Genomic DNA, 26,157 nt, shown 5'->3' with positions numbered 1-26,157 from the left:
CAAATTTCCACCAAATTCATTTCAACCACTAGACATGCATTTCAACTTCCCAAATAAACATCTTATGTGTGACTGCTTTTATTTTCGTTTTATTTCATAAGAGAACTTCATCCTGAGAAGAAAATAAATCTGAATTTTTACTGAAGTAAAAGTACAAATAGCCAGACACAAAATGACTTTAGTAATCTCTCTAAAATCCAGATAAAAAATAATTACGCAACTGTTGTAAAAATACAGTAAAGTAATAGATTTCTTAAGATATTTGCTTTGAAATGTAGTGTGGTGAGAGTCTCTAAAGCAGAATATACTTAAATTGGTACAAATACTTGGAAGATCTACTCCAGTGCAGTTACTTCCACCACTGAAAACAATGTTCATATGTTCGACAGTGTCGGATTCTCTGTCCATGAAGCAAGCGTAAAAGAAGCACACAACACTTTAATATATCATTCTTTATTGAGAATACCACGCTCCCATGATAACACAATGGGGTGGACGATTGCATCATTTCAAATCAAGTCAAACATAAATCTTTCAAATAAAGAAATGGAGCCATGTTCATTTTCCTCAGAAAAAGGGTCTGTCCTTAGCAACAATATCACGGGCTTTGAGTCAAAAGAACAACACCTGATTTTGCATTATTGCCTTTGGAACACAGTTTGAAAACTATTACAGAACTATGAAAATTAAGAATTGCAATATGGTGTAAAATGTTCAAGTATTTGGTTTAAATTGTTTTTCCTTTTTTTCTCATTAATTTATTTTATTTTATTTAAATATATGCACTTTGTTCGTTCGTGTTGGATCCAGTGTAGTGTTCCCAGTCTCTGCTCATTTGTGCTCTGAAATAACAACACAATACAATATCATTAGTACTATAAGCTATCAAGTACTAGAACTATTCATGAAATAATAACTTCCTTAATTCCAGGTTCAGATAGTAAAACCCATGTTGTTGCTCCAGCTACTCATTAGTTGTATCTCCTGTATGCATTGCTTGAGGACTTTTCCTTTCTAAACATGGAAATTGCACCTCCGCCTGTATTTCTAGGTCACTCACTCAGGTTCTGTAGATTTTAAAAGCTTTTTTTTTTTTTAGTGGTCATACATGGTCACGCCATACCATAGAAACTGCATTGTCCTTAGGATGTGGCGGCAGCAACGGTCGTGGCGATGCCGCTGACTTTCTGCGTGGCGTCCTTCTTCGCCTGATGGGCCTGTAGCACAGCAACAGCTTCCTCAACCTGCGGACACGCACACGCACACGCACACGCACACGCACACACACACACACAACGTCAGATATAAGATCACACAATAATAGAATGAGAATCAGTTTATCAGATAACAAATTCTTTTATTTGTTCTGGTGATGTTTGATGCGTTTCACGACAGACCATTAATGCAAAAAAACAGGTTAAAAAAAATGGAAAATAAAATGCGAATAAAATAAAAAAGAATAAAAAGTGAAAATGATTTTTTTTTTAATAAATAATAATAAAAGTCAAATATATACAAATAGACAAAATATCTAATATCTAATCTAAAAGCTAATACACAGACTATTTGTGAAAGACAGACGTGACTCAGCCATATAGCATTTTTAAAGTCATAGTGACTAAACAAAATCTTAAGGAGAGTAAAATACCTTGGAGCGTAAAGACTCATGGGACTCCAACATGTGCAGCAGCTCAGAGTTGTCTATTTCCAGTAGCATGCCAGTGATCTTCCCTGCTAGGTTGGCGTGCATGGCCTGAATCAGAGGAAACAGACGCTCCCCTATTTGTACGGGGGTGGAAAACAATAACAAGTTGAGCTGAGTTAGTCCAGTGGACAAATAAATACTACTTTGGATGTAAAGGAAGTGTTGTTATGTCATGTTAACTGTTTCAATCGCAGTAGATATTGTGGATTGTAAGTTGTAGGAATGATGGTGGTTATTACCCAGCATTTGCTTCTGCTCTTGGGGGGGCGCGGCCGCCAGCATGGAGGCCGTCAGAGGCTCCTGACCCTGCACGTGCACTGCGGGCTGTGCCTGGACATGATGCACCATGGAATATAATGTAACAAAGCCTAACAAGGGGGGGCTGAAACATCTTTCATACGTCTTGTGACTGGTCTGCCAATCCTACCTGTTGCAAGGCAATAGGCTGCACCACCTGGGGGTTGGGGTTACGGACACTGGAGGCATACTTGTAGGGCGGCATGGCCCGAGGAGCAGCGACTCCCATTGAGGGACGTGGACCCATGGCCTGGCCTGCACCTGGGAGGGAGTGTGGCGAGCAGATTTGCTGTCTGGGTCAACCGATGACAGATGAATGGAGGAGGAAAAAGCAGTTCATCTTGGTGTGGTTCGATACCTCTTGGGCCCTGGGTATTTGGAGCCATGTGTCTCAGGTTTCCACGTGGGCCAGGCTGGCGCAACGAGTTGGGCATCCCTTGGAAGCCCCCTGGTGCGGAGGAGGAAGAGGAGACGTGAATGTCTAAACTGTGCAAGGCGCTCGTCTATTCCTCACAGGAAACAGAACCCGAACTAGAGTGAGAGACTTCAGTTTTCTGATATCATACGATGCCACATCCTCACCTTGACCGCGACCACCCTGCTGTTGCCAACGGGGGTTGGGTCGCATCTGAGCGATCTGATTGGGTGCATAGTACGTAGTCCTGTTTTGGGCCTGGTGGACACAAACAAGGGCAAGGAGTAACGTGAGAGGAGAGACTACGACGGAACTCAGTTACTCTGTAACCAAGAGTTGTATATACACAGGGAGTCTAAGATGTCCCAAAGCGTATCCTCTCCAAACGTATGGCTCCAACCTGTGGCACAGCTGGCATGAAGTAGCCGCTGGTGGGCTGGAACTGGTTGATGATGGCGTTGGCGGGCATGGCTCTCATGCCGGCGATGCGCTGCATGTACTGGTTGGTGAGGTGGGCCTTGCGCTCCTCTTTGCGCTGAGCCAGCGCCACGTAGAGCGGCTTGGAACCGACGATGCGTCCGTTCATCTCGGTCACGGCCTTGGTGGCCTCCTCCGGGGAGGAGAAGCAGACGAAGCCAAAGCCCTTGGAGCGGCCCTCCTCCAGCATCACCTAATTGAGAGAGGGACGGAGGCAACATTATGTCGAGGCGACATCTTGGAAATGTATTATGTCATAGGCATGGAAAGGCCGTTGTGATCTGTGTGAGATCTCTGACCTTGGCACTTGTGATGGATCCAAATGGAGAGAACTCCTTGCGTAGCTTCTCATCGTCTATGGTGTCATCTAGGTTCTTGATGTACAGGTTGACGCCCTTGGAAAAACGAAGACGCCTACAGCCTTGAATAATGATCTTTTAAACGTCTTAAATCCGTGACGCCCGAATACGTCATTTGATGCTGATAGTGTCGCTTCGGTCCACTGACCTGGTAGCGGCTGATCCTTTCCTGTTTCAGCATCTCGAATTTCCTCTTCAGCTCCGCCTGGCGCTCCATCTTCTTTTGGGCGCGGCCCACAAACACCATCTTGCCATTGAGTTCCGTACCGTTCATGTCTTCCACCGCCTTTTAGACAGAGGCATGATCAGCGACACGAGCACGCTCTCGTACACCGCCGAGCGCACACATGACGACGCAAAATACCTTGTTGGCGTCCTCGTGTTTCTCGTAACTGACAAATCCGAACCCTCTGGATTTGCCGGTGGGGTCCGTCATGACCTTGACGCTGAGGGTTTTACCTGCGAGGTCACAGCGGTTTACACAACGATAAGGGGCAGGCGATATACAGAGGAATTGCAAGGTTGAATTTAAAAAGGCAGAATAATTAACAACAAAATAATGACAAAACTTTATGCATCCTGCACCTTTGAAAACAAGGTTACAAAGTGCTTTCTAGGGAAAGGGTTAGATAGACTCTTTTAACTCTATCAGGATTATAGGTATTCTTTTATCCGCCCACATATACGTATGTGCCATTGAGATAAGCAAATTATCATTGATTAATGGGTCGGTTTCATGATTAGTCCATTAATGCTTTTCGTAATGTTATCGGTGAAAATGTGGTCTGAGGCACCTATAAATAGAGGAGACGCAGCCTGCCCATAGAAAACCTAATGCTTGGATGGAAGGCAGTTTGGGTTGTAACTACTCGTTCTTTCCATAACATTTCGCTGGCAAATAATTACGCCACAATTTAAATATGATACTGAACCTCAGGCAATCTCCAATAAGACGATAGACGATGCGATTTGGTTTGAAACATAGCCGTTGGATTTCAGTTCACCGTATTTGTCGAAGAGCTCCTTGAGTTGCTCGTCGTTCATGTCGTCCCCGAAGTTCTTGATGTAGACGTTGGTGAACTCCTTGGCTTTGGCGCCCAGTTCAGCCTCCCGCTCCTTGCGAGACTTGAAACGGCCGACAAACCTAAACGGCGAGAGAGCGCGAGAGAGAGAGGGAGGGAGAGAGGGGGGGGGGGGGGGGAGATAGCAGCAAAACACACTCTTGTGAAATGGTCCCAAAAAGCAACAACAGAAAAAACCAAGGCCAGGATCCATCTCTTTGACTTCCTTTTTCAATCTAAAACCTCCAGACAGGATCTCACCGCACGTGCGTTGAGGGAGACCAGCAAGTAGGAGAGACTATTATTTCATTTCCCGGGTTGAACAATAAAACCACATATAAACTCGCTGTTAACATCACTGGAGGCAGGCGGGGAAAAGATAAGTGGGCATGCCAAAAAAACAAACGCAGATAACACATCGGACAACCGTCATACTCCTCGGGTCCGAGGCTTGGCAGGAAGGTGGATGGAGAGGGATGGAGGGACAGAGGCTGAGGAGGACCAAATGATTGTATATACCTGGCTACGACGACCTCTCCCAATCCGCCATCCAGTATTGCATTCCTGCATACGATCCATCACTAAAACACACAAGCATCATTACACACGTACACACTCTGAAGCGGCAACACCGAGGCATGGACAGAGAGACAGCACAGAAAACACATTTTGGCAGGGGAGATAAATGTACGACTGGGGGGGGTTGTTATGTCATCTTCAAACGGGCCTTGCGGAGAAATATGCTTGTTAGTTGTATTATTCTCACACACACACACACACAGGTTCATATAGTAACCGCTGAGCAACAGTGTAGTGCAACACAATGCAAAGGGAAGTATGTCCTGCAAAAAACCTCAGAAGTCCAAAACAGACGAACAGGGTAAATAGGGACGAAGGCAATAAACCGCTCTTCAAAACAATCTAGTCACGCAGGAAGCTGTTATTACCAACAACAACGCATTCAAATTTTTGGGGTTACCGATCTGATATTAGACTATGCATTCAGAGAATGGCCATTTCGTCTTTCGCACGTCCGAGCTCATGATCACCGGAGGCAGCGGTTCTCATCGGGTCCCTTCGTAACGACTCCTTGTAAAGTCACCTCTTATAGCTAGAGCTTCTTAAGCAGCAACAACAGGTGGAGTCAGATCGCCCCCCCCCCCCCAAAAAAACAACCCTTATCTTCTCTGAGATGCTGGGACACTCACACCTTGCGGTCATTCAGTAGCATGCCGTTCATCTTTTCGATGGCTCGGTCAGCGGCGTCCTGGGTCTCAAAGTGAACAAAGGCGTAGCCCTTGGAGCCATTTTCATCACACACGACCTGGAGGACATGGCACAGTGTGAGACTGTGTCGCTTATCATAAAGGCAGCTCATTTAGGTCGGGATAAGTGCCCTGTACCTAATATAGTTTCCTAAGTCGTAGATTGCGCTACCTTGCAGGAGAGGATGTTGCCAAAGGCAGAGAAGGTGTCGTACAGGGCCTTGTTGTCGATGGACTTGTCCAGGTTCTTGATGAACACGTTTCCCACGCCGGACTTCCTGAGGGAGGGGTCTCTCTGCGACCACATGATTCTGATGGGCTTCCCTTTCACCACGTCAAAGTTCATGGTGTCCAGGGCTCTCTCCGCTGGTGGGGTGGGGGTGAGGGTGGAAGGGTCAGACAATTCAATGCAAAAAGGCGGCGTGGGATCTGGTTTACACGAAGCCGGCAGACTAAAAACATCCTAGTGCGTATATTATAATAAACCGTGCTGTGTGAACAGCTCTATAGATCTATTACTATGCTATAGAATTGTCATAACACAATCCCAGGAACCAAGAACCCCTGCATTTGCCCCGTACAGGGTAGTCGATGATTAAATCGTGGAGTGTTTCAAAGAAGAGGGTTTTCTCTTTCCTATGCCACGATGAGAAACCCTGATCGCCGCGGAACATGGAATATTGCAGCGGACCATGTGGCCGGCCAGCGATGAGGGGCAGCAGCTGGGAGTGTTGGTGTAGGGGCAGCTGCTGCGAGCTCACACAGACCACATGGCCCTCTCACTCACAAATATGGACACACACACACACACACACACACACACACACACACACACACACACACACACACATACACACACACATACACACACACACATCACAAATCCAGAGTTTAATAAAGTATTTCATTCCGTTCTGCTTCTCTCTCTCTCGCTCTCTCTATTTCGCTCAAGCCCGTTTGGGTTACACATTCCTACTACAGTAGCAGCGAATGTCCCTTTGTTTGGTCACTCCACAGTAACACAGTAACATACACACACACACACCCACACACACAAACACGGATCCACACGGGGGGCTTTTCAGCTAAAAATGTCTGGTAAACAAAACTGAGCTGCCTTGCGTCTGCTGGCATCAGCAGTTTTTCCCTGCAATTGTACTTCGCAACTCGTTCGCTCAGGAAAAGGTGTGGGCTGTCCATCAAACACGTGCGATGGATTCTTGGTTTAAAAAAAACACGTCAATAATGCTCTCGGCCACACGGGAACAATGCTTCATTTAATGAACTAAAAATGAAACGTGCCGCAGATAACTCTTGAACATTGAAAGCGACACGTGGGCCACAGAAGGAGCTGGATTGCTCCAGCCGCCAAGACTCGCACGCGTTTCCACCGGCCCTTATAGTCGGGCAACTTTAAGGCGGTCTAAAAAGGGTTCTAAATTTAGACCGGGGTCCTGAGAGATATGTGCTGGCATGGAGTGTGAGTTGAGCCTCCTCTGCTGTTGACGGGGCGGAGACACACTCAACAAGAATGTTCAGTTTAACAGCAGATCTTGTGAATGTTTACACCGACAGTCACGTGTCATCCGGGACCCCTGTCTTTCCCTATACATACACTCCACGATCAGATGTAAATCACACAAAGCAGCAGGTTTTAACCCTAGGGCTCCACTCTAATCGAAAAAAATGGAATAGCAACCGTTCCCCATGTCTTGGCCCTTTTTAGCTCCTGTTGCATTCTCACAAGATGAATGATAGTAGTGCTCTGAGATTGAGCCACGTGTGTCCAAGTGCACTACCGTGCACCGTTCTGGCAGGTTCTGATAACTGCTGCGACCAAAGAGAAGTTGTGACAGGTGTTTTTCGGGTTCACGCAGCAGCCGACAAGCCTGGCCAGTTCAAACAGCTTGCTTGGTCCTTTCGCAGACAAAAACACTCTGGCACAAGTCTCACTTACACAGAGTCTTTAAGGTGGCTTTACGGTGAGGTCAAGTCATTGACTGAACTTCGTAGACAATTCTGGGTTTAACATCTCCACCTGCTTTGTCATACTATCTACATAATAGATTAATGTTTCTCCAATATTTATTTGGTGTGAGTATCTTATCGATCTCATATCTTTATGGGAATAGTCACCCCCATGACTTAGATCATCACTAAGGGTAATTACTAGGGTCTAGACAGGTCACCAAACACCAAGGAGTAGCTGTCAAAAAAGTAAATCAGCCAAAAGTTGTGAGTAAACTAAAATAAAAACAGAGTTATTATTATACCGTAAGCCACAGGCTACGGTGTGTCATGTCCGCCTGGGGTCTGCCATGTCACGCCGCTGTGTGACTGCTCGACCCTGCTTGTGTCTTTCTTTTCAGAGGGTTAGAAAGCAGCAGCAATGGGGGATTCATTCCACTACTGAAGCGTCCCTCGGTGGCCCTTTAAATAGGAGCAGAAATGGGTCATTTTGAGCTTGGCATATAAAGACAGATCACCTATCTTGACTGAGGATTATATTAGATCTTTTAGTGTGCTCTGCCATTCACTTTCCCCCTCCCCAATTCAATTTCGGCCATACAGGAGAGGTAATCCAAACTCTGCATGTGAATGGAACAAATGGTGTTAAAAAACCCATACACTGCAGCATGCAGGAACTGGGCCAGTGCACTTATATGTATATGGGTCATATAGTTACTACAAGCTTTGGCTTTTTTTTATTGATATGCTTTTATTCTTCTTGGTTTTTATATAATGTATTTAATGCCCTATACACAGCACTTTGAATTTGCCCTTGTGTATGATATATGCTATACAAATAAACTTGCCTTGCCCTTGCCTGACAAACAAACAATCCAGAAATGAATATAGTATTGCAGATGGCCTCAAGTGCTTTTAACAGCAATTTAAGACATAAGACATAAGGGCCATTCAATGGCAATTCTATCAATGGCAAAAAAAAAATGCTATATATTTTTTTTACATTTATTCTTGGCTTATTGTAACCTATATGGTTTTTCCTGGTTTTGATATTATTATTATAATTATTATTACTCTGTCTTCTCTACTTTTTATCACTGTTCTTTGTTCTTCCATTTTACTGCACCGTACCTTGGTACCGTCAAAGGTACCAAGTACCTTTAATCTTGATGAATCAATGTATGCTCATACTTCAGATTTCCTCCGTTCAAATAAAAGTAAATAATGCAGAGATCAAGACGTGACTGTAATAAATAAATACATTTAAAAACGGAGGAATGACACTGCAGGCAATTGAACTGAATAAAGGGTGATCACTGCACATCTATTTATTTATTATTATTATTATGATTATTATGATTATTATTATGATTATTATGATTATTATTAGCATCAGTCTTACCGTCGGCGGGTTGGGAGAAGTTGACATAGGCATATCCCAGGGATCGGCGGGTGATCATGTCGCGGCACACCCGGATGGACAGCACGGGTCCGGCCGGGCTGAACTTCTCGTACAGCATCGCCTCCGTGATGTCGGGGTGCAGGTCGCCCACGTAGAGAGAAGCCATCGGATAACTCCCCGTGGTCGCCGCGTTCATATCTCGGGACCTGTCGCAGCGGAATGAACCGGGGCTCCGCTCCTCCGCAGCCGGCTGTGCTGGTTCGTGTCGGCTCGTTATATTCCAGCGTCAAATCTCACCCGAACGAAGCGGCGCTCAAGCCCGGGTGGGGGGCGGAGAGTTTTTCCCCCCTCACAAAAATTCGAGATTAAAAATTGAAGGAAAAGGCTTGAATCGCAGGATTTAAAAAAAACAAACAAACAAACAAAACAATGCGGCGTCTGTCGAGTTGTTTCTGAACCTTTAGACAACTTCGGGCCGAGGCCTGTTTCTAGTGTTTAATACTTTTTGCGATTTTTTTTTTTTTTTTTATATATTTATATTTTTTAAATTACTGTGCTTTTTTATTGAGATTTTATAGGTTTTGGGTTTTTTTTGGGATTTTTCTTAAGTTTTTTTTTTTTTTCAGTAACGGTGAGTTGACACTCACGGTTTGTTTGTGGCCGGGAAAGAGGCTGCGTGGGCAGAGCGCGGGCACTTTATAGCGAGTGCGCCGCGGGGGAAACAGCGGCGAGGGTCAAACTCGGGAGGGACGAGGTGGTGCGCATGCGCCGTCAAAGGGAGCGCGCATACCGCTGCGACAACGACACGGCACAGCTCCCTACAGCGACATCTGGGTGGAGGACACTGGGTGGGGGGGTGGGGGGAGGGGGGTGCAACACCTGACGCCAAGTCAGCTGTACATGCCTGGGCATGGCCATTTTATTAATCTGCTTATCCACCTGTGTGATCGCACCCCTTCCTATATATGCCGCATGCCGCGTTTTTTTTATTTAACGCATACTTATACATATGATCATACATATATGCCGTGAAATGTCATTGCAACGCACACGGAGGTCATGCACAATGAGTAATAACTGACACAATAGCTAAGCAGTTACGAGCGGAACATACCGGCTCCTAAAAACGTAATTCAGTTAGTAAATAGAATAAAACAAGAGTAAAAAGGTAATATACTGAATGGAAACACAAAATAGAAACACGAGGAATAGACTTGTGTATATACAGATATGTGCAGTAAAGTTGCATGTGAATAGAGGTGTGTGTGTTGATACAGTACGGTTATACAACAGTACGGCACAGCAATACAGTAACAATACAGAATGCAAGAGAGTACAGTAAGGCAGTGGGGCCGATGTGTCTCAGTGAGGGCCCCTGGTGAGTTAAGCATTGACAGTTCTTATGGCTTGTGGGAAGAAACTCAGTCTCTGTCCTCACTGCGTGACAGCAGCAGCTGAAACAGTGTTGCTGGGGTGGTGAGGATCCTTCATTTGCCTGCGGGCTCTGCTACTACACCTGGTGAATAAGTCCTGCAAGCAGGGGAAGGTAGTTCCAGCGATGTGTTTGGCTGAACACGCCACCCTCTGCTGGGCCAGCCTATCCTGAGCAGTACAGTTCCCAAACCAGGCAGTGATGACGGTAAGAATGCTCTCCACTGCTCCAGAGTAGAAGGACTTGAGGATCCTCACCGAGACCCTGAATTTCTTCAGCTGCCTCGCCTTTCTCAGAGTTTGCGTGTGTAGTCCATGTTAAAGCCTGATGCGGACTCAGGTATTTGACGCTGCTCACCCTGTCAGAAGTTCCATTAATTACCAATGGCACGTGTGTCCTTGGTTGTAATGCTCTCCTAAAGTCCACAATCAGCTTCTTAGGTTTGCTAACGTTCAGGAGGAGGCTGTTGTCCTTGCACCAGAGTGACAAGTCGGCCACCTCATGGTCGGCCTTCAGGTCCACCATGGTGTCATTAGAAAACTTGGGTTGGAGTTGGCCGCAGTCATGTGTGTACAGGGAGTTCAGTAGGGGGCTGAGAATGCAGCCCTGGGGGAACCTGTGTTCAGGGTGAGGGACATGTGCCTCCCCACCCTGACCACCTGGGGCCTGGTTGTGAGGAAGTCCAGGATACAGGCACAGCGGAGTGTTTGAGCCTAGCTTCTGCAGCTTGAAAGCCAATCTGGTGGGGACTGGTGTTCACATGCTAAGCCCTCCTGACATGCTCCGACAGAATGCATACGCATCCTTAACTGTAATTGCCATTAGCTGGTGAGCGGTGTTGCCAGCCTCAAAAAAAAAAAAGTTACGTTTGTTGGCTAGGGTGTCCACCATGGTGGGCTGCGGCCTCTGCCACAAGCATCCATTACCACCCTCTGCAAGACACTACTATATTGCAATTATAGATGTGATTTTATCTCCCCGCCCCCTTTAGAGTTTGACCTGCCATTTCTGGACTGCATGTGACAGTTATCCTCAGACACTACTAACATTCATTCCAAGGTCACCTTGTCAAAAACACAAGAGGCACAGGAGATATAACTGCCAAGAATTTATTCATGTATATAAAAATAATTATCTTCCATTGAATTACTCTGCTCTGTCCAGCTTCCTGAGGAGAGAAATTAGTCAATGATAAGCAAATATTTGCTTGTGTAATTACTGACCATTTATTATATTTACCTCAACAAGTTCAGGAAAATGGAGAGGAGCCCCTTCTGGGTCCCATTAGCCACACCATTGTGGCCAACCATTTTGTCCTCATCCCTCGTCAAGACTTCTTCCTCATAGCTTAGCGACTGCGAGCCATCCACATCTTTGGAGAACTGCAGTGTTGAACGCAGCACCGGTCTGCTACCTTCTACAGTAGGGGCCACTGCAGATCTCTGGTGACGGGTCCGATCATCTCTTTGAATGCGTAGAGGGTCCCCATGAAATTCTAAGTCATTCAGTAGGGTCTCATCTTGCTCTTTTGTGTGAGGCATCTGTAATCTGCCACATCGTTTTATTTGATATTCTGCCACGGGAGCCCTGTTTAACTGGGGTGGGGGAATTGGATGGCCATCAAGCAAGGGAATATGCCAACCAATGGGAGGAATATTACCTTCAACCCGAGTTAACCTTTTGCCCTCATATGCATTGTCAGGATTGAGGGGAGAGTCTGCAGGGTACAGCTCAGGGATCTCAGTTGGTAGAGAGTCATGCTGTGCTGACTCAACCTCATTACTTGCCAATTGAGTGCTGACCACCTCATTGAGTCTTGCGTCGCTGGCTGCTCGCACCCTTCCAGACAGCCACATAGTCAGCCTGGCTGCAGGGAGCTGACTTAGGATGACCACACCATCTGCATTCCCAGAGGCAGCATTCCAGGGGGCCACAGGTGTCTTTGACTTTCGGGAGCCATCACTGAATGAGGCCGAAGAGGCAATCATGTTCTGGTTCACATTAGGGGCTCCAGACATAAACTGATGGGTTGTGGAGGCCTGATATTCAGTCACTATGGGACTGGAGGCATCAGACTGCATAGAGTCAGCACTGGGGGTCATGTTTAACTTGATTTCTGAGGCCAGAGGGCTTGACTCTGTTTCTTTGTCCTTAATGACAAGAGGACCAGTGCTGATAATAGCCTTTGTATCTGAAAATGCCAATTGTGAGTCAGAGCAAAGACAACTTCTGTATGAATAAAAAATTTATCAAAAGCTAAGCTCCTTACAGTGTAGAGTGCTTTGAGAACACCCACTCACCCATATGACGTTTGTTAGGTAACTGGCCTTTACACTTTGAGCTACAGCAGCTGCAGACTTCTACATCACCACTCAGCTCCTCCCACCTAAAAAAAGGTCAGTTTAGCATCCAAGAAAAGAGCAGCAAAGCTACATTTAGAAACAATACCTTGAGGCGATCTTGTTGTAGTTGCAGGACTTTGAGCCGGGGGTCACGCCCTGGTCTGAGAGGACCACACTGCAGTGGATGTATACCTTCAGAAGGGGAAATATTTTAGGCACACCGGCAGGGATCCTTATGTCAAGAAGCTGTAAAATGTACCTCTGACTTCAGGGTAGAAGTGTCCAGGATAATGTTGAGGGCGTCTTTCCTTGTAGGCGCCACAAACTGAGCCATCACCTGGTCTGGTCCCTGGGACACTGCACATCTGTCAGAGGGAAGCCATTTTAGAGGATACAAGCCAAGATGACATAAGCAATTACAAAACTTTTTCAGCGGCTTACCCTTTATTTAGTATGACAACCTGTCTGGGTCGGAATTGCGAGTCAGGGGATGTAGACAAAAAGCAGGACTGAATAAATGGCTGCTGCGAAGGACCAGTTTTAGCAATCACTTGGAGATTGATCGCTTGCCCTCTTTCATAGATTTGAGCATCCGCGGTGTCAGTCCAGGACGCTGGAAGATTTTTACTCCATAAGTAAACAGATTAATTAGTATCAATGAGATTAAGTGTTACTACTCACGGTTCATTTGTGAAATAGCAAAGTTCCAGTCACCCATGCTGGGAAATGGCATCGGAAAAGGAAAGCCAGGAGGTTGGAGTGTATTTGTTTCTACCCTGAAAAAAAAAAAATGAGTGGTTAAGTATAATACTCACAATTTAACCTTAAGCAAAACAATACAGACCTTTGTGGGATACATGAGATAGCTTGAGTGAAAGGAACGAGCCACCAGGTGAAGGGAGATCTTCTTGGGTTGAAGTGGAGAAGGTTGGAAAAGCTCTCCAAACCATTCTGCAGCTATAAAGCACAGTAGGGCTGAAGAGCAAGTTTCCTCTGTAAAAGTATGTGGGACCAGTAAAGCCTTTAGTACAACTCACCACACGATTTGTTCCACATTGAGTAAAATCATAAGTAAAAACAAATTGGTCTTCTAGTTCTCCATTGCTATAGCAGTCATCACCAAGCAGCAAGTCTTCTTTGCCAAGTTGGACACCACGAAAGCGCTTCTCAACCAGCAAGGTCAGCTGAGATTTGTTACACAACACCTGGACTCTGGGCATCAAATGGGGAGGCAAGTCGGCCAGCATGTGGAAGTCTGGCATCGTGTTTTGCCAGGAGCTGAAAATCGTGTCATATGGGAATCTAAAATCCCTCGCAGCTGGAAAATGCAATGCATTATCAATTACCCCATGTGAGAACTTGATAACCTGCGCCTCTAATGTGGATTGAACGGCCACGCCAATGGCAAAAGACAACAATAACCTCAACCACCTCATCACAACCTCCCTCACACTAAGCAACTTAGCTAACTGGGATTTTCTGGTTTAACTCAGGAAGTGTTTGTTTGGCCTTTATCAAGGGCTGCATGTTCGCATGCACAGGTGAGGGCATTTCAACTAATGGTGCCAATTCCCAGCTAAATGGGGTCAAACCAATGACCTCTGTTTTCTCTGCACAGCACTTCCCATAAAGTACCCATGCAGTTGTAAATGTAATAGCTGTCGATCATTTTATCAAATTATAAACATTTTAAAACGTTTATGATATTTACAATAATATAAGTATTGTAAATAAAATATATTAAATATTTTAAATAACAATTATTATTATAAAATATTATTATAACAAATAACGATTTTATAACTGTATAGTCAATTATAATAGTGTAATATTTTATACTATTATAATTTTAGAAAAATAAGAGTGTACTTTTTACTTTTGCATAAAAATCGCATAAAAACAACATCCAAACAAAATGGCACAATCCATCCATGAAAGAAAAGTAAAGGGGGTAAAAAAACAACAACCCTGTGTTGGGAAAGTGATACTGCCACTGATTCCGACCTGTCCAAGCCACAGTATACTGTACGTTCTGAGTTCTAGTGGGCGGAGCTCTTGCTGTGGCTCCGCCCACTACCCTACCTGAGCCCCCAGGTGAGCGGTGGAGGAAGAAGACCGGCGACATACGGGGGAATTCAAACTGCGCGATCAAAAATGATGTTACTAATGTGATTTGGGGTCATCAATCAGGCACAATGGTCAACTTGGGTGAGTGTTTAATTTTGTCGCGTACTTTAAAAGGGTGTGAATCAAACTTAGCACGGCGCAGATCTTTAGGCGTGGTCAGCGTAGTCGCGTAAATGGAGCCGTGACGGAATGTCACGAAGTGTTGTTTTTTGTTGGGGTTTTTTTGTTTCCAAAAGAAGCGCTTAAACGTAACATCAATGAAATGATAGAGTCATTTAACAGGTCACAGATGGTGACGTTATAAAAAAGTGCTCAAGATACTGATTATTCCAGTGAATAATAGAAAGTAGAATAATAAAGAATAATAAGCATGAAGTGTGAGTTATTGATACTGTTGTTTATTGTTCATTGTTTAGGTTAATAGTAGTTTATCTATTTTCTAGTATTTTTTAGCTTTATTGCATTATTATTACTTTATTATTGTTGCCTATTGTTTTGATGTGTGCTGGTGTTACTTTCCTCCAGAAATGAATACAGTATCTATCTATCTATCTATCTATCTATCTATCTATCTATCTATCTATCTATCTGTCTATCTATCTGTCTGTCTGTCTGTCTGTCTGTCTGTCTGTCTGTCTATCTACAGTATCTGTCCATCTGTCTATCTATCTATCTATCTATCTATCTATCTATCTATCTATCTATCTATCTATCTATCTATCTATCTATCTATCTATCTATCTGTCTGTCTGTCTGTCTGTCTATCTACAGTATCTATCTATCTATCTATCTATCTATCTATCTATCTATCTATCTATCTATCTATCTATCTATCTATCTAATAATGGTTTATCTCTGCACTAGTGGTGCATGCTCCACTAGTGTTCGTTAGCGTGGGTTGTGGGGACCGCCCTGGGGTCCTTTCGGAGGTTCAGGGTGTTCAGGTAGTAAAAAAAAATCCCTAGATAATTTTGTCAATTTTATTTTTCAAAATAAACAGTCACAGCTGTTGTACCGTATATGCAGGACAGGTTTTAAGGTTTCCTCCAATTCGGTTAGTAAATTTGGATTAAGCTACTATTGTGAGGATACCCTATCCCGCTCAATGTCAGCATTATGACATCCCTGGTGTCAAATTTCGCTCAACCTGATTTTCTTCTTTATCTCCATATGCAGCTCTACCGTACTGCATAATAAGCGCTTTATTCAAAAATTCATCTTTAATAAGCGCCTGATATCCCCCCACCTCAAACACTTGAAAAGACGGTAAACAATGTTTTCAATCAGCATATTCCGCATTACTAATGGGAAAGGTCACAAAAACACGGTTTCCACGGTGCCATGCCATTGTTTCTACGGCCCATTGTTACCGAAACCCGATAGTCCGAACAATGTCCCATTGGACACGGACGACACCGTAACCCTAACCATCTCTTACCTCAGATCTAAACTTAATTATCTCTAACCCGACATTATTCGGCCTATTGAGGTTTTGGAATAATGGGCCGTTGGAACGATGGGCAGTCCCTGTTTCCACTGCTATGCCGAGGTGAGGGTGCAATGTGTCCCTCTTCCATTTCTAGGAGTATGCTGCGCCAGCCTGAAGGACAACAAAGCCCTGATGAAGATGGGCTTAGGGCTGGTGCTGGTGGGCCATGTCAACTTCCTGCTCGGTGCCCTGGTGCACGGTGCAGTGCTCAGGCACATCAACGTGCACGCTCAGGCCCGGACAAAGGTCTATGCCATCTCTAATGTTATTGCCATTGTGGCAGGCCTGCTGGTGAGTGGCATACTGTGACCGCACACTGACACCTGCAGACCGGACAGAGTTATGCATGCCCAAGGGCCTACACTTAAAATATTAAACACTGTTACACACAGTTGCACACATACACAACATTAGATTCTGGCACCTTAGCCGGCCACCCATGTCACGAGGCGTACGATACAGTGCAGTGGACATTGTGAACAGACAGAACCTCGGCCTCAGCTGCAGAATTAGCACAACGTTCTACGTTTTAGGCTTTTTTTTTTTCCCCAATGCCACAAGGCGAGATTCACAGAAAATTAATCAAGTCCCATCTGTGATGATAGTAAGTACAGAGAGGACACTTGAATAAAAAATAAACGTATTATATAAGAATGTAAAACTCCAAGTAAGATACTGTGCCGAAGGTTTTCATCACCCCTCTCTCTGGCTTAAGCGAACATATCCAAAAGGCACAGTACAAAAAGATACACAAGAAGTAATCAATATTTCCGTGATTTAAATAAATTAAACCCAAAAGAAAAAAACCAAAATATATATATATTTTTTTTAAGTCTTTTTATTTTTTAAAGATAAAGCAAGGTTCCATCGCATATATGGAGCCAGGACAAAAATCAACACTAACAAAACAAACAAACAAAAACAAAACAAAACAAACAAAAAAAACTACATATGAGTACACACTATTGGTGCAGTCCTCACTACATTTACAGCACTTAAAAAAGATCTATGACATAAATACTGCAGTACCTTGTTGTTGTATCATATTATTCGGATGGCACTGTTGTACTTTAATATTTTTGTGTATCCAAAACACGTTTCATTCAACCTGTAATACTATATTGTCAACTGGATTTGCCATGTGCGGCCTTTCCCACTGATCGTTTTGTTTGATCCGTGTCACAGGGAATTGTTGGTGGAATAACAACCATCGTCTTGTCGAAAAACAAGAAAAACAGGATTCTGGTAGGCACCCCCCCCCCCCCCCACCACCACCACACCCCCAGAACAATATTACACATGTTGAAACCTGCCGATTATCTGGAGCGCAATTGTATTCTGTGCGTGTAGCTGTACAGAAGAAGCTTATTGCATTTACATAGCTTACGTATGGAAATATTGGCCACACACATATCTACGGTATGTAAATCTCTGCAAACCTGCTCGGTTCTCACTCTATCTTTACCGCAGCTGCACAATATCTTCTGAGAAGCGATGATCTTTCACATACCGAGTGAACGACAGAATGATGTACTCATATGTACTTTTATATATTTTGTGCTATTTGGTATTATATGCAAAATGCATTTGATTTTAAAGGCTCGTGCATTAACTATGCATTAACATTTCTTGCAGAAATGGTCCCTATGGGTCATCAGTTTTCTAGTGGGTCTCCTGGCGATTGCCTCCGCTTTGGGCCTGACGGTCTCTATGGCGAAAGCCATCATCCACGGGGGACGGAGCCTTCTCACACATTGCAAGTTTCCCGATGCCATCGGCTTTTCTAGCATTACCAATGAATGCCCCTTTGACCCCACCCGCATCTATGTAAGTCACAGAACGTAGGAAAGATAAGGGTCGAAAACGAAATGAGATCAGCTGCCGGGGTGGGGATGTGACACCTTTGCGGGTCATTAAACTACTCTGCCCGTTTGCCCATTTTCTCCACCAGGGAACCACGGTGATTCTCTGGGTGCCGCTCATCTTGATGTCCGTTGTGGAAATGGTGTTCGCCTTCCGCTGCTTCGCTTTCTGCACCTCCTCGCTCAGTCTGTGTCCCCGCAGGAGACGGCCGATCCATGCCCGAAGAGTACGTCCTTTAAACTGTTCACCCGTAATCGGCCGGGACGGCCTCCGAAATTGGTGTTTGCTGGGATTTTTGCATGGCTGGTCTTACAGCACCGACAATAACGATTGTAAACTCCCAACATTATTTCAGGTGCGCATTCAGCGGCAGAGTGAAACGCCGACATTACCTCCAGCGTCGGAGCCCAGCAGAGAGCAGCACGAGCTTTTGAACCGTAACTGCTCGGCGGCGCAGAGCGACGTGCTCTGAAGCAGCGAACCCCTGAGACGACTCCAACCTGCTGCAGCCAGGTTGCACAGACAGACACTGCACCTCCGGGCGAGCTCCGGAAAGAAGCGGGGATTGCTGAGGTGCCCCTGCTTCCTCATCCAAACAGATATTTGAGGCAGTTGACATTTCCCTTATTTCATTTTTGGTTTGTAATTATGTGTACTTTCAACTGTGTTGCATAAATTGTCACCTGATGTAAAATATCAAGATGAGCTTATCTACAACGTATTAATATTTTGTGAATGTTTTTTTTTTAACCCCCCTGTGGATTCTATTTTCATCTGTTTTTTTTAAAGCAGCCGCTGTTTTTTAGGTCCTGACATATCTGTATTGTTGAACGGTGAAATGGAACAAAAACCCGAAATACCACATGGGACAGATTTTCATGAAGATTTTTTATTGATGGTAAAAAGTGTAGTCAATACGGACAGGGGCCTGTCACAGACGTATATGAACCTTGCAAGAACTCCTTGTCGGACAACTTCCCTCACAGTTTGAAGAATAAAAATATATACAACATTAGATTCTGGCACTTTGGCCGGCCACCCATGTCACGAGGCGTACGATACAGTGCAGTGGACATTGTGAACAGACAGAACCTCGGCCTCATCTCCAGAATTAGCACAACGTTCTAAGTTTGTTTTTGTTTTTTTCTTCAATGCCACAAGGCGAGATCACAGAAAAATAAAAAAGTCCCATCCGTGATGATAGTAAGTACAGAGAGGACACTTGAATAAAAAATTAACTTATATAAGAATGTAAAACTCCTAATAAGATACTGTGCTGAAGATTTTCATCACCCCTCTCTCTGGCTTAAGCAAACATATCCAAAAGGCACAGGACAAGAAGTAGTCAATATGTCCGTGATTTAAATAAATTAAATCCAAAAGACTTATAAAAAACAAACAAAACAAAATAAAAACAAAACATACAAGTACTAAGCTATTTATTAAGTCTACTCAGTTTTTTTTTTTTTTTTTGTTTTGTTGTTTTTTTTAAAGATAAAGCAAGGTTCCATCGCATATATAGAGCAAGGACAAAAATCAACACTAACAAAACACTGACAAAGTGTACAAAAGCTATATATATATATATATATATATATATATATATATATATATAAAAAAAAAAAAACATGTACAGATCCACTTTTATGGAAGTGGGGTCTTTAAAGTGTATCATCCTTAATGGATTTCCAGTTGAGCAGCCTGAAAAGGTGTGGGTTGAAAACAGAACCGGTTTTCAGATCTCCTCTGTAGAGTTGCACCGGGGTCGTCTTGGGGGGGTCGGGGGCGTCTTAAGACTCCTCTTTCGGCCTAAAGGATCCAGAGTTAGGACACGGTTACACCCCCCCATCAGCGCCACAAAGCGGATCAATACGTTTGCAGAACCTTCTCTCACTTTGATGTGTCCATCTTCTCCTCCTCCGGCAGCTTCTCCTCCTCTTTCACTTCTGGAAGGGAGACAAAACCGGCCCGGCGGGCGAGTCAGTCGACTCCGCGCAAACCGGACACGTACGGAGGGTGTCCAAAATGGAAGGAGCATGAGTGGAACGGGAGGAGATGAACTGATAGATACCTTTCTTGTCCTCCTCACCTTTCTTCTCCTTTTCCTCGCCTTCCTTCTCTACGTCTGTCTTGGTGCGCTTGGCCTTCTTGTAGCTGGTGGCGTTGCGGCGGCCGCCCTCGCCCTCGTCCTCCGAGTCGGAGAACTCCTCTTCGCATGCGATGCGCTTGTCGTGGGCGCGAACTGCGACCAGAGAGCGGGGCACAGGGTCAGCTTAGACACAGTCAAGGCGGGGAAACAAAAACCTAGTTCTGGATGTGAGAGACTCGTACTGGAGATCCTCTTGTTGGGGTCTTCCTCCTCGTCCCCGCTGTCCTCCTGCACGGCGTCCTCCGGGATGGCCTGCATCTGGACGCCGGGGGCGTGGGGCAGCATGCGCAGGTTCTCGAACAGACGTTGCCTAGAGGGAGGGACACACACACACACACACACACAGCTCAGAGGGAGTTTTCACAAAGTTTAGGTCTTAAAACGAACATATGCAAAGGGACTCAGTGCTTTGCGTGGTCTGGATGGGAGTGGACCCCGAAAGAGGACCGTTTTTCTGGTCTATAGACACTTTTGCACCGTGGGAACTTGTTCATAGTTCTAAGAACCTTTGGAGGAACCTTCCCTTTTTTTGTGTTCACGCTGCAGGAATTAGGAACGTTCATTGTTCTTAGAACGCCGTTTTGAGGGATTTTTCAAGCTCCTACTCCAGAGCAGGGACTAACCGGCACAAGAGGAACCTTCAGTGATGTAGGTGCACGGTGTTTGGTCCAGACGTAAGTGCACGGTCTCCCAGACTGAGGACAGTCCGCCGAGTCGAGTCATATCGCTCTGGATGCAGACCAGCCCACGTGCACTCAGTGGTAATTAAAAAAATAACCAATAAAAATAAAAATCTTCCTTTTATTGCAGATGTATTCTTTTCCAATTTCCGACGTTAAATGAATAAAACAAAAAAATCCCTGTGTAGTGTCCCGATGCAAGCCCTTGCATTATGAACATCAGAACAAACTTTTACATGACGTCTTGTCGATCTGAGTGAAGATCCAGAAACTGGATTGCTTACTTCTCGCCTCAAATTTGTTCAGAAACAGATTTTAGTGGACTGATAAGGAGAAATAAGTGAAATTCCCAGAGTAAATACAACGCGGAACTCACGCTGAAACCCCTTTGACGTCACTTCAGGGTTCCAGCGCAGTGCGAATACAACCAGAAAAAAAAAAAAAAAAAAAAAAAGCCCTTGAAGGTATCTAGTTCCCAGAGGACCACCCCAGTTCCTAGTTCCCATCAGAGACCCCAGAACTGATTAGTCCGAAAACATCTAATGTCAGCATTGGGGACATCTCAAGGACGCCTTTCTCACACCTCAGCCTCTTTTAGGACTGTCTTGCAACACTGGATCATGGGTAATGTTTTTTCAAGGTGCAGATGACCCATTTGGTTGTGCAACATTTTAAAGGGAGCTGACCACATGACCCCTCCACAGACACCAGCTACAGACAGAATCAATCATTGACCAAATGTGCATTCCATCAAGATTTTAATGGAAACTATGGACTATAGAACACAGGGCATTGTAGCCCTTTTGCAGACACAGCTTCTATTTAAATAGAATTAATTGTTTCATGAAAAATGTACTCACAGTAGTGCCAAACTTATAACAGCAAAATGTTACGCTAGCCTATATTTGTAGCTGTCACAAGCTACAGATTCTAACTAAATGAACAAAGCTCGTTCAAAGAGTAAAATTAATTTACTCTTTGAAGGAGTTTGATCGCACCCAAGGGCATGCGATCAAATTTCACGGCAATGGAGCATTCGCTTTAATTGGAGCGCTTGGATCATATCCCAATGCTTTAATATCCCGAAACCCCAAAGTCAAAACAGACCTTCACTGAGAAACACGACGACAAAAACCAGAAGAGTAAGGCGGAGGAGAAGGACTCACTTGATTTTCTCCAAGTAGTCGTTGGTGTTCTGGTTGGTCATGTTGGACGGACTGATGTGCAGCTTAAAGTCCGGCCCAAAGTACTCAAAGTAGTCATTGTACGGGAGCTCTGTGGAGCCAGGTCATGATGAATGTTCAATGTGTGCACTGTATGAAGCAACTATTAGGGGCTGTTTTGCAGACACAGATTAGGCCTAATCTTAGACTAAAAATCACACTTTTCAGGGTTAAAAAAAATAATTAATAATTTTCAGAAGGAATATTAGAGCCCATCTAGGTCCAAGTAAAGGCTTAAATAAAATATAGAAAATTGAGGAAATGGATTATCCGGCCTAAGACCATTACCAAGACCAGACAGAAGAAGCTGATAAATCCTTCATTACCTTAGTCTCGGACTTCCTAGTCTAAAACAAATTCATTTAAATTAAGCAACTTCTCGGGAAGGCATTTTTAAATTCTGGATTCATTTAAGTGGGATTAGTTTAGTCCTGATGTAGATTAACCGCTGTCTGCAAAACCGCCCCAAAGACTTTTTTTTATACCGTGATCAGAGGAGATCAGATGTAAGATATATAGATATGTCTAGTTTAATTTTCACTGACTACTAGTCTTAGATTCAAGATTCCAGAGGTTCATTTGTCACACACATATACAGACGTTCATACATGTATGTATGAAGTGAAATGTCTTAACGTCTTACGTACACAAGGTGTTTCCAAACTCACCATTTGGGATGGAGGAATCCAGCGCCACGGCCGTTTCGTACGTCCAGCAGCGAGCCACATTGCGGATGGTGTAGCCTCCTCCGCCCAGCATCAGCAGAGGCAGGTTGAAGCTCTTCATGTACTCCACACACTTGGCGTGGCCTGGGTTCAGAACACAGGTAAAATGACTAGAATATAAGGCTGGCAGATGGGATCGACGCATAGGTCGATCGACGCACAGATAGACAGACAGACAGACAGACAGACAGACAGACAGACAGATAGATAGAGCTATGACTCAGGATAACATGAGGCTCTCACGGAGGAATTGCGCGTACCTTTGATGGTGAGGTTGAAGCAGCCCAGCCGGTCTCCTGATAAAGAATCGGCTCCACACTGGAGCACCACAGCACTGGGCTGGTACATCTCCATCACCTTGGCCATGATCTACAACATGATGGATTCACAGTCATTAGGAACGCCAGGAGATCCAGCAACATTTGGAAACTTGTCGGGGAAAATTAAAAAAAGTTTAAAATAATATAAAATAAGAAGAAGAAGAAGAAGAAGAAGAAGAAGAAGAAGAAGAAGAAGAAGAAGAAGAAGAAGAAGAAGAAGAAGAAGAAGAAGAAGAAGAAGAAGAAGAAGAAGAAGAAGAAGAAGAAGAAGAAGGCTGTTTACTCACAGGCTTAAAAATGGCTTCATAAGACTCATCGTCGATCCCGTCCCTCAGTGGATAATTCACGGCATAGTATTTACCCTTCCCCGCACCGATATCCTGAAAAACAACAAAGACAGACATTGACATCAGAAGGCTCCGGATCGTCACAACAACGAGTGACAACACAGCGGCGATGACGGGCCGTACCCTCAGGTCTCCGGTGCCGGGGAAGTACTCTCCGTACTTGTGGAAGGACACGGTCATGACTCTGTCTGTGGTGTAGAAGGCTTCTTCCACGCCGTCACCGTGGTGGATGTCGATGTCTATGTACAGAACTCTCTGGTGGTATCTGAGGGAGGGGAAGGGGCACCAGTCAGCAACACCAGTATTTTTTTGGTCACGGCCAGGTGCACATTAAAGACCTCAACACTTTCGATTTTATTCCATGTTAGTTTACACATAACAGCAGTTGGACCTGGGTATGTTTTTCCGGCAGCTACTTTCACATCCACATTTCCTGTCTAAGTTCCACCTCCTTTAATTACCGTTGAATGTCATCAAATTACATAACTGGTCCCACAACTACAACTTTTAACCATTTTCCTAGGATTCAGAGTTTTAAACGCCGTTCTTTTTCAGTGTGGTGTCGAAGGAAATAGAGCACGGCGAGTTTTACGAGCGCGGATCGACGGGTCGCTTTGTCAATCCACCCAATTTGATGCTGTGATGATGATGAATGCAGCGCGCCACCCGCTCAATCCAAAAAAAGCGCGCACCTAACCACCTGCGGTGGTGCTTTCGTACTCACTTCAGTAACTCCAGAATGGCCAATACGATATCGTTGACATAGCAGAACCCGGAGGCCTCAGACTTCTTGGCGTGGTGCAAACCCCCGGCCCAGTTGATGGCGATGTCAGTCTGCTGTTTGTTCAGCTTTACCGCACCGGCTGGTGAGGTAAGGGAGGAGCAAATATTTAACAGAAAGCTCATGTTACGGAAATTTATATTTATGAGCGCTGGGTACGGTAGCTTTTTCCCGTCAAAACATCTGGACAGCAATACATACCGACAGAGCCACCCGTAGAGAGCTGGCAGAACTCAAACAGGCCGTCGAACACAGGACAATCCTCTCCCACGTTGACTGTAAATCGAAAGCAGAGAGGAACATGTCGGAAAATAATGTTAAAACCGAAGAATTCGGGGGAAACCGGTTCAGGAAACAGGGCCAGTGGATACATACATCTCTGCATCTGTTTGCTGTACTCGGACATGTTGTCAGGGCGGATCGAGCGCAGGAACTTAATGTAGTCGTCGCTGTGGTACTTTGTCATCTCCTCTCCGTTGGCTTTGTGAGGGCGCTGAAACATGACGGCGGAATTAAGCGCTGGAGTGGCAGGCGGCTCCAAAAGTGCAAAAGGCGGGCGCGCGACGAAGATTCATTTTTACGTACGTATATTTCCATCTTTCTGTAGAGGCCGTAATTCAGCAGCAGGTTGTGGGTCATGCGGATCCGGTGGGGCTTCATGGGGTGTCCCTGGCCGTAGTAGTAATTGCCCACATCACCTGAAAGAGAGGACGACATTTGGACCCGGTGCATTCTCTTACACTTAGAATGTACACCCTATGCAACAGAGAGTGAGTTGATGATTTCCACACAGGGGAAATTCACTGTAACAGTGGTTCTCAATGTGGGGTTCGGGGTCCCAGGGGGTCCCCAGCAAAACGATCCGACCTCGCATATTATTTCGTTCGCCAGACGTTAGCGCCGCGAGAGAGTGTGAAAAGCCTCGTTTCTCTTCACCGACCGGGGTCCCAGAGACCAAATGCTCATGCATGTGAGGGTCCTCGGTGCGGGAAAGGGCTGGGAATCATCAGCGCACTGCCGGTACCGGCGTCAACGGAACCCAACGTCCCCCGTCCGCAGCCGCTTCTTTTCACCTCATCTCCAACCGCTTCGACGTGACCAACTTGGCCTTGCTGGAGATGTTAATTGAGGTGGCGATGGGGTCCCTTCCCTCCCCTTTGTTAGCTCGCTAGCTGGTAACTACTTAAAAGTCACACGTAACCCGCTGCTAATCAAGCGCAATCAGCGTGAAACGCGGATTTCTCGAGACACCCGACGGGGGGGAAAAAAAAGAGGGAAAAGGAGCAGAAAAGGGCAGATAGTTTCCAGGTCGGAGGGATGAAGTCGGGCTAGCTGGAGTTAGCTGGGGTGGCCTGTTTAGCAACACGCAAAATTGCAACGGACAATAAATGCACCGGAACAAAAGATGCCGCGGATCCGCGCTCGGAATGAAACGGTTCCTCACCGTCGTAGTAGTAGCAAACTTTCTTCTTTGTTCCCTGCGAACTCAGCGCCATTTTAATCTCTTTTTCCCCTTCTTCTTCTTCTTCTCCTTCTCTTCTCTCTTTTTTTTTTTTTTTTTTTTTTTTGCTGTCGGCTTGAAACAAGCGCACACACACACACACACACACTCACACACACACACACACGAGCGGCGAGCGGGTGGGAAAGCGACCGGGGTATCGACGCTGCGTTCGCGTCGCGTGGGAAATCACGGCGCCAACCGTTTGCTTGCGGGAACCAGCGCTGCT

At 45.1% G+C, this 26,157-nt stretch overlaps 3 protein-coding genes across 3 annotated transcripts; 1 reads left to right on the top strand and 2 right to left on the bottom strand.

Moving 5' to 3' along the window:
- Positions 1 to 437: 437 nt before the first annotated feature.
- pabpc4 (poly(A) binding protein, cytoplasmic 4 (inducible form)) lies at positions 438 to 9,632 on the bottom strand. The gene is made up of 15 exons (XM_080012484.1): positions 8,950 to 9,632; positions 5,752 to 5,945; positions 5,523 to 5,638; positions 4,258 to 4,397; positions 3,618 to 3,712; positions 3,402 to 3,539; positions 3,194 to 3,289; positions 2,818 to 3,087; positions 2,585 to 2,675; positions 2,361 to 2,450; positions 2,133 to 2,263; positions 1,945 to 2,035; positions 1,649 to 1,779; positions 1,124 to 1,244; positions 438 to 842 (listed from the first exon to the last, which is right to left on the bottom strand). Exons 1-14 carry the CDS (start codon positions 9,143 to 9,145, stop codon positions 1,143 to 1,145), a joined length of 1,881 nt encoding a protein of 626 aa, XP_079868610.1. The 5' UTR covers positions 9,146 to 9,632; the 3' UTR covers positions 438 to 842; positions 1,124 to 1,142.
- Positions 9,633 to 14,818: 5,186 nt separating this feature from the next.
- On the top strand, positions 14,819 to 18,949 carry tmem54a (transmembrane protein 54a). Its single transcript, XM_080012926.1, has 6 exons — positions 14,819 to 14,931; positions 16,434 to 16,630; positions 17,525 to 17,584; positions 17,975 to 18,166; positions 18,291 to 18,428; positions 18,558 to 18,949. The coding sequence occupies exons 1-6, from the start codon at positions 14,919 to 14,921 to the stop codon at positions 18,672 to 18,674; spliced, it is 717 nt and encodes a 238-aa protein (XP_079869052.1). The 5' UTR covers positions 14,819 to 14,918; the 3' UTR covers positions 18,675 to 18,949.
- A 122-nt stretch (positions 18,950 to 19,071) lies between these two features.
- On the bottom strand, positions 19,072 to 26,000 carry LOC307239513 (putative histone deacetylase 1-B). The gene is made up of 14 exons (XM_080012925.1): positions 25,872 to 26,000; positions 25,013 to 25,125; positions 24,803 to 24,920; positions 24,629 to 24,703; positions 24,371 to 24,509; positions 23,770 to 23,911; positions 23,587 to 23,679; positions 23,240 to 23,348; positions 22,923 to 23,063; positions 22,198 to 22,306; positions 20,534 to 20,661; positions 20,274 to 20,444; positions 20,097 to 20,148; positions 19,072 to 20,011 (listed from the first exon to the last, which is right to left on the bottom strand). The coding sequence occupies exons 1-14, from the start codon at positions 25,921 to 25,923 to the stop codon at positions 19,993 to 19,995; spliced, it is 1,461 nt and encodes a 486-aa protein (XP_079869051.1). The 5' UTR covers positions 25,924 to 26,000; the 3' UTR covers positions 19,072 to 19,992.
- Between the last annotated feature and the right edge of the window lie 157 nt (positions 26,001 to 26,157).

Source organism: Zeus faber (assembly GCF_960531495.2).
Source record: "Zeus faber genome assembly, chromosome: 13".
Lineage (NCBI taxonomy): Eukaryota > Metazoa > Chordata > Actinopteri > Zeiformes > Zeidae > Zeus > Zeus faber.
The sequence above is the reverse complement of the archived record's forward strand: the minus strand, read 5'-3'. Positions and strand labels throughout refer to the sequence as shown.